We start from the raw sequence: 8,939 nt of genomic DNA on the forward strand, positions 1-8,939 counted from the left end.
CAGTTGCATAATTCTTATTAAATAGAATTTATTCCATTATACATCTTATGTGTTTCTCTGATTTGGCAAAGCATCATGGTTATGCTTGTCACCGTTTTTGCCTCCGTTGTAAATGCCATTTTTTACTTCTACATTGAAGCGATAGGCTCTCGAATCCTTCATTTTTCACTGTGTCTTTATTACGTTAAAAATGATTTTTTCTTTCTTTTTACCAAAATTTAATAACTTTTATATCCGTAAATTTTGTACGGTGTAACAGTCGATTGCAAGGTCATATATTCCACATATCATAAGAAACTTAATTCAAGTCATCATATAGTTTTGTGGAGGTAATACTTTAGAAGGGCAAAATTCTTGGTATGTCTTCTTAAGGTAGCATAGACTTCTTGTTAGTATCATAATAGCATATATATCCATTGTCAAACGCTTCCTTCTTTAAAAACTCTTCCCCAAAATTTCATCATCAAACATTTCTTCTCCTTACCGATAAGAGGTTTTCGAATTTACTCTCTAGAATAGTTTTGAAAAATAAAAGCCAAAAAGACATCCTGAAAGGAAATATCTTTGCTATTATCATGATTGTCTTGATCCTCCATTGCACTCCTCATGCCATTTACGGAAGCATTCCAGGGCATCCCTCATCCATGCATGTCGGCAGCTTCCCAGCGCCTCAGATACAGCTAACCAGCTCCTTTCTCTTGTGCTTTGCTCCGGCCATGACTCAAGTTCCTCCTTCACAAACAATGCAAACATTGCTGCTTTACACAAACCTTCTGGACTGCACTCATCTTGGAGGGTCTTACTCCTAAATTCATAGTACCCGAGAAAATCCTGACACCAAGTACCCACCATATCATCGATATGCAATAATCCATCTAAATAAAAACTACAAAAAATGCAACATAAAAACCCTCAGAAGACTAGGTGATTCAAGGGACAACAAGTTAAGAATGAAAGGTTTCAAACCCCGCCAAGCTCATCATATATTTTTGCTCAAAACTGAAATAGCATGAGTCAATGATGTGAGAATATTTTCATTATTATTTTAGGTACAAATTTTGCTAACTTATCCCAGTTCTTACTCGTTACATGTAAATGTGACCTCAACTAGTTTCATATAGATGCAAAGTTAGCACCAATTGCTTCTCCTTTTGCAAAATTTTGTTGTCATCATCTGCTAATTTACACGTACGATGTGAGAACATGATTTGATTTTCACATTAGCTTCCTAGACCCCCCAAAAATATTCACTTTCAACAGATCAAAATATTACAGAAGATAGAATGTGACGGGTTCACAGTTGGACTTATAGGATCACGAGCTACCAGCTAACAAATAAAGAAGGAAAGTGATAAAGGGCATAAACAGAAAGAACAGGTTAAGTGACGAGTGAAGTGCTAGTTGAAAAAAATTCTATGCTGAGGAAAATGTGTCTAGAGAGATGTTAAGGAATTTATCAGAAGGAGGAATATTTGGTGGGGCTGAGTGAAGAAGCTGGCTCTTCCTTAGAAAAGGGTTCTATAACTTTTGTTATTTGTTTTGGTTTCTTTTTCTATTGTTCATCTCTTAGAAGGTTTCTATAACTTTGATATATTTCTAATTCGGTATGAATATTACTTTTGTTTTACCATTTCTATTCCGGTTCCTATCAGAACATTAAATTAATTCATATATGTGGAGAAGCTTTGCACCATTAGGTCTCCTCGAACTCCCGCTTCTTCAATAGCTTCTCTTACAGCTGCCTCCTCAACAGTTTCATCATTCTCCCAACCTCCCTTCAATAACAAAGCAAAAACACACTAATCAGAAAACGAAATCTCAAATCAGGAACCATTCGAAAAAAAACTTACAGCTTATGTGAATGACATTAATTTAGAGAAACAGATCCTTGCAATAAATTTGCATGAAATTTATTATGAAGCACTAAAATCTTCATCGACGGGCATACTACGCAATTGAACTGTCTCATCAATATATGTTGTTACAACAGATTTACACTAGTGTCTTGAATTATTCAAGTGTCTAAAGATTGGCCTTTATAGCGTGCAATACATAATTTGTGTTTTGTTTAAATTAGGATGAAACAAACTCCAGAACCTTATTCACTTTGTAATCTTCTTTCAGATCAGGGGAGGAAGATTCACTTGTTTTTGTTTTGTATCAGAAAATTCTATCCAAAAAAGTAAATTACTTATTTTCAGAAAGTGATTAATGATTAATCATCATCCACATTGGACATATGCGACAGATTTTATAAACTATGTTGAGCAAGACAACAAGATAATTCAATCAACTTATCCTTTTAAAACACGTAGCTAGTGAAAAATCTCAGGATAAAGCTACAGGAAAGTCAAGGTTCTCTTAATGATAGGCCAGATACCTAAGGTTGAAGCAGCCTCTTGAAAACATGCAAACTAGTTATAACAGCTACATGTATGCACCAGGTGAGCTAAAACCCTTCATGCGCATAACAATAACTGTCTATATTGCATATTAAATGCGTGAAAATAGTAAGCCCCGAGGCTATGAACTTTCTTTCCTCCAAGAAGCCATTATGATTATATCAAAGGCAGAAAAACAACCAATGAAAATTTCCCTACACCAGAAGAGCATGAATGATTGAAAGGAAACAAACTACAACAGTTTTGGTCAATGCAGTTTTAATGAGAATTTTTATGACCATTGCTGTTTGACACAAGAAACCATATGGATTGGCATCCTCTTGTGCTGCAAGACCGTCCGTCCCTTTAGAGAGATAGACACAAATTTCATTGTGTGGTGACCAACTATGATAGGTTATTGGGTCCACTAGTTAAAAGATAAAACCAATGTGTCTCTATTGACAGGGATCCAATCCAAATTTACTGTACCTGTCATCCGAAAAGTTAAGCCAGGATGAGTACTGTAGTAGTCCTTAACAATGCATCAGAAAATTCTTGATGAATAATTTTATAGAAACCGTAAGTATATGCACTTAGTAATAAATAAATGCAAACGTAGAGTATACTCGTATTCCAAAATCATACCTTCGGAAATAGAAGACCTGGTCCACTGGTTGAATTAATCATAAGCACTTCAACAGTCTTCTCAGAAGAATCCCCACAGCCATTACCGTTTCTATATCTAAATGGAACACACCTGCAGTACAATTATCATCTACAGATCAGATCAAACCTCTAAGTATATGAATCCAACTTTTCAGACTTCAGGTAATTCCTAGCTAGAAAACTTGCTTAACATAGTACAAGCTGCTTCAGCTAAAAAGCCAATACATTTCGATAATAAACATATCCTTGTTCTTGTCTTTTGGCTACAAATCTGCGAGTTGATTTTAGTTGGATTGAATAATATTTCCTAGTGTAAGAAATTATCTTCCATCACAAATATTAACGTTACAGACAACAATATAATGCAACAAAACTAAATATACTACTTACAAACTGATCTTCAAAATCATCCATAAACATTAAAATCTGATAAGTTCCATTTTCCAGGTCATTTACTATCACTCTCAAATTGTTGAAGTCTAATTCCTAGAAAAAAAATCTCAAAAACACAAACTCCTACACACAAGCCTAGATGAAGATTCTAAACTACATTCAATTCACTAGAGTGCCTTTGTAGAGAGAAGAAAAGACCACTAAGCTGAGAAAAATAGAAAACAAATACCCTCCCAAGGAAAAAGTTATATATTATCAGCATGCAATAAACATTTTTAAAAAGTGGAAACACAAGCGGGGGTTTTGTCCACATTTATGTAAAGTAACAAAATCAGGTACTACAATAAAATAACAATTATCATGAAAAAAAAAAGGTTAACAAAATAATAAAGATATCATTATACTCTAAATAAAAACTGTTAATAAAATTGAAATCCTATATCCTATTTAGGCATTAGTATAGGATAGTATAGATTAGTATAAAAGTATAGCTGAACTTGCATGGTTTCTAATTTCTAATAAAAATCTCTCTTTATAATACCCTTTAGCCAATAATCAACAAGACCTTTTTTTACCAATGAAAATTTATCAAAAAGAAACTACAAAACTAAGAAAAACATTTATCAGGATGTAGAAAACATTTTTTTTACGTGATATTTAGTAATTTTCGAACACCCCAGACGAAATGTGTTCAAAATAGTGTGATATGTATAGGAAATAAGTTAACCATGTTCCTTTTAGGTTTGTAATGTAGATGTAGAATAAACCACGTTTGATTATCAATATTAAGTAGAAAAAAGAAAAGGAAGAAGAAAATGACGAACCCTGCGATTAGTCGATACCCATGTTCGTATCGCTGCTGATGCCGACCCGTTCGGGCCACCAATTCAGACATCCTAAGAACTCAACAACAACAACAACAACTCCCTCTCTCTTTCTCTTTAGATGTGAATCACAAAAGGAAAGGACGATCACAGTTCCCCATTGTAGAATCCCAATGCACTCTCCCGCACCAGATTCCCACCCACGCAACCCCTTCCACGACGCCGCGTTTCATCCGGCACCACCCAACGCCATTGTGGTTCTAAGAGCGAGAAAGAGAAAGAGAGAAGAACTCAGCAGAAAATCATGAAAAAGGAGAGCGATTTTGTGTTGTTTGGAGTGAGAAACGGAAGAAACAACATGAAGCGATTGTAACGGATCGGATCGGCACTGTCCCCGCCACGTGGATCCTCGTCAGCGTCTGGGTCACACTTACAAGACGCTCTGCTTCATGGACCACTCTGGCTCGCTGCATTCGCCTCTCAGATATGGACACGTGGAACACAAAGTTTTTGAAGGCTCTGATGTGGGGGAGGGCAGCAGCATGCGTGGTAGCAGCGACGCAGGGAATTGTGTTGGGGTTTTGATTGATTTGATGAGATTATTAAATGTCATGATTCTGTGGGACCGCTTCCTCCATCTGTTCCAAATCAACGGTTTAAGATCTTAATCCAGGGAGACATGATAAAATTAACATTTTGAAACAATGGAAATTTTTAAAAGTATATTTTAGTGACAATATCATTTTATAAAACTTAATTGTAAGATATAATCGTGAGACAATACTATATTTTTTTCTTTTAAGAACTAAATTGATAATAGTTCATTTATTTAAGGATTGAATTCAACAATAATCTATCTTTACAACAGGTTCATTATCTTTATAAAAAAATAAGTTTTTTTTTTTAACTTAGACATTATCTAAATTAAATGATATAATTTCTTGAGATGGTTTTTGATGATAATAAAACTATGTTTGTGTATGATGTATATATGTTACAAAATTTTATGGTAAACATTTATTATTTGATAAGAGAATTACTAAAATGAAATATGAAAACCATTAAAACCATTAAATGTTACATGTTCAATTTATGAGACGATACATATTTAAGTTTAATTGACACTATATGTCAAATTATCAGTCGATATAATTTTAACTCATGAGACAAATAAGTTCAACTAAACATACTAATTAGATTTCAAACTATTATATTATTGAGAAAGTATTATATGATCTAAGGAACTAGTCTATTGTATATTAATCTTAGCACGTTTATCGACTTACTTAATCTTAAGCTTAGTGTTTAAAAAAGAAAATGTTGAAGTGAAACTTCAATTAATACATTCAAAGAATAACTTTGAGCATGAAAGGACCGATGAAGTTAAATGAAGATTATGAAAGCAAAGATCATCCATATAAGATCAACAAAGAACAAAATATCGACATAAGTAAATTCATTGTGTGATTTTTGTTCTTTAATGTTTGTTTTGTACTTTTGTTATTATTTATTGAGTATTTTACATTTAATTAATGCAAAAAGTTTTAGACTTATTGAGTAGTTCAACATACTACTCTTATAGCTTTCAAAGATTTTGAGAAAATGTCATTAAAGAACTAGTAGGCATTATCATTGTTCATGAACAAGTGTTAAGTAGATATGAGAAAAAGAATAGGAGCAAGAGCCTTCCTCTAAAATCAACGGTGAAGTGTACTCTGAAACTTAAACGGAGAGTTCAAGATACAACTTTTAGAGCTTTCAAAGACTTGAGAAAATGTCATTGAAGAATTAGTAGGTATTCTTATTGTTCATGAACAAGTGTTACTTATATATGAGAAGAAGAATAAGAGCAAGATTTTTCCTCTGAAATCAATGGTGAAGTGTTATGTACTCGACACTTAAGTGGAGAGTTCAAGATACAACTCTCGGATTTCGAAGACCTTGATATGTCATTGAGGAACTATTAGGCATTCTTATTGTTCATGAATAAGTGTTACACAGAGATGAGAAAAAGAATAGGAGCAAGAACCTTCCTCTGAAATCAAGTCACAGGATTAAGAGTCCAACTCTACCAAGGACCTTGAAGTAACGGATGAAAAATTAGACAAATCTAATTCAGAAGATGATGATGAGTTATATGTCATCATAAGAAGGTTCAAAAGGACCTTGAAAAGATTTAGAAATTTTGGTAAGAACATGAATTTCAATCCAGTGATAAAGACTTCAGAGAAAAGATGATTTGTTATGAGTGCAAGAAACCAAGACATCTATGGTTTAAGTGTTTGGAACTATAAGAAAAAGAGAGAAGAATAACAAGTCAAAGTATAAGAATCTCATGGCTACATGGAAAGACTTAGACTTTTTGGACTTTGAACTCGAGCAAGACAAGGCTTATATCTATCTTATGACAGAGAGGTAGACTTATCTATCTTTATTTAGATATAAGTGTATATTTTGAGTCAAACATAATCATGTTAAGTCACACTGTTTTCTTTCATTTGTTAACTTCACAAAAGTAAATACATTGAGTTGTTCTAAACAAATAAAACCAAATTGAGACTTTTGAAAATAATGAGACAAAATAAAATAAAAAAATTTAAAATACAATCGAATGAAATAATAGAAAGGAAAATTATAATACTAAAAAGATGATGGATCAATTCAAACTACAAGTAAAATTAGTAAGTGTACGTCAAAGAAAATTAATACTAAATTCTTCAAAATAAAAACTTCTAAAAATTAAAGGCCTTGTTTAGAATGTGAGAAGATTGACTAATGATAAATTTTTGAATGTATTAAGGAATTTGTCAAATTTTGAATGATTTTCATATAATATGGAGTTCAATTTTTGAATGATTTTCGTGAAAAAAATACCTTCTTTTCCTTTTTCTTGCTTTGTTTTTTATTTTTTAATAAAATTTATATATAATAACAATTATATCTAACAAGATCTTTTGAAATAAGTTAATGAAAAATTCATAACTGAAAATGTATATTCCAAAATTTGTAATTATATTTTCAAACTAACTATACAATAAATAGTTTATAATTTTTCTAATCCACAACTTAAAAAAAGTGTTATCAAAATTCTTTCGACTGAGTGTTTTTTCTAGATCATGCAATTGAGAACTTATCTCATTATAACTACAAATTATACAATATGAAAGGTTATATATAATCTTTTGAAATATATATATCCATAATAACTAGAGATGTCAAAAAAAATCGTATCTGCAAGTATCCGCGGATAAAACTCGCAACGGGTAGAAATAAATATTGTAAATAGATATCCGCGAGTAACGGGTACAAATATTTTTAATACCCGCATGTTATCGGGGCAGGTACGAATATCATAGTATCTATATTCGTGGATACCCGTACTTGCTATACTTTAATTTAAATTAAAAAAACATGATTAAAATATTAACATATTGATTTTGAATGAGTTATTTTTTTTATCAATTAGTTTAAAAAAAATATTTCTTTGTAAATTGTCATTCAACACTATTTAAATGAGTTATTTGAACTTTGTTTAAAATTTATAAATGTTATGTACTGTATTTTATTTGAATTTACGATTAAAATATGTTAAATATTTAATTTTATTTTTTTGTAAATACTCGTGGGTATCTGTCGATATCAGTGAATATTAAAAAATTAAATAGGTACCTGCATAACGGATACTCGACAAATATGGGTACAGGTACAGGGCGAATATTTATTCAACGGGTAGGGTACAAGGGAGCTACTACCTGTACCCTACCCGCCACGTTGACATCCCTAATAATAACACTAAAAATCAAGTTACTACTTTAGATTGCATAATTTAAAAGATTTTCAAATTACATGGAAAAGAATTTTTAAAACCAATATCAACAAGGATAATGATACAATGACCTGATTTTTTTGACCTCATTCTTACTTGCCTACGTGGCATCCTTTATTTTATTTTTTTAAAACTGTGAATGTCATTTGAGGTAGACTACAAATGTAAGTAGTGTGGAGTGCACGCACATGAAAGGCAAAGAAGATATTCAAAAAATTAACTGACATGTTCGCGTAAAACAAGAACACTTTGCATAGACGTTTTCCCTCCATCTTCTTCCACAAAGTTTCTTATTTCTTTATCGTTGATATATGGTTTGGGTAGCAATTGGAGCAGAGAGCGAAGAAGTGGATAGTGGATTAGGTTGTTGGACGTCATTGGTTCGCCAAAAATTGGTCGTTACCATTGGACGCTTCCGTTGGGCGCAAGGCTTGGCCGCAGGCTTCGTCGTCGTGTTTTTGCTTCACTAAAGCCCTTTCACAGAACCAATCGTTGATCGTTAGGTTTTCCTCAGAAACCCCTATTTTAAGGTTGTTATTCCTGAAATGGTTAGTTAATGAAGGTAAGTGAAGGTAAGCTTGTTATTCTATAGTCGAACGAGTACTCTGCATTTGAAATTATTGTTTTTTTTTAACAGGAATGTGCGGATGAATCGCCCTCAATTTGGCGTTGAAGTTGTGTTCATTGTCATGTAATAGGGCTTTCGTGGTAGAATTAGGGAATTTTTTAACTTTGTTACTAATACATTCTTCATTTACGGTTGAACATGGTGTGTTTCGTTGTTGTTTAGGCATAAATATTTGTGCCTTTTGTTTTACATTTGGAATTGTATGTAATTAGTGGGGTTCT

At 32.5% G+C, this 8,939-nt stretch overlaps 1 protein-coding gene across 1 annotated transcript; it reads right to left on the minus strand.

Moving 5' to 3' along the window:
- Positions 1-389: 389 nt before the first annotated feature.
- On the minus strand, positions 390-4,617 carry LOC114180297 (nudix hydrolase 16, mitochondrial-like). Its single transcript, XM_028066590.1, has 4 exons — positions 4,265-4,617; positions 3,027-3,138; positions 1,692-1,775; positions 390-831 (listed from the first exon to the last, which is right to left on the minus strand). Exons 1-4 carry the CDS (start codon positions 4,333-4,335, stop codon positions 574-576), a joined length of 525 nt encoding a protein of 174 aa, XP_027922391.1. The 5' UTR covers positions 4,336-4,617; the 3' UTR covers positions 390-573.
- Positions 4,618-8,939: the final 4,322 nt, after the last annotated feature.

The sequence above is a fragment of the Vigna unguiculata genome, chromosome 1 (assembly GCF_004118075.2).
Source record: "Vigna unguiculata cultivar IT97K-499-35 chromosome 1, ASM411807v1, whole genome shotgun sequence".
NCBI classification, from domain to species: Eukaryota; Viridiplantae; Streptophyta; class Magnoliopsida; order Fabales; family Fabaceae; genus Vigna; species Vigna unguiculata.

Coding starts and splice junctions, on each gene's coding strand:
- LOC114180297 (XM_028066590.1), bottom strand. CDS start 4,335: ATGTCTGAATTGGTGGCCCGAACGGGTCGGCATCAGCAGCGATACGAA. Junction 3,139..4,264: donor GGGTATCGACTAATCGCAGG/GTTCGTCATTTT, acceptor ATTGTACTGCAG/GTGTGTTCCATTTAGATATA. Junction 1,776..3,026: donor CAGGTCTTCTATTTCCGAAG/GTATGATTTTGG, acceptor TTGTTATTGAAG/GGAGGTTGGGAGAATGATGA.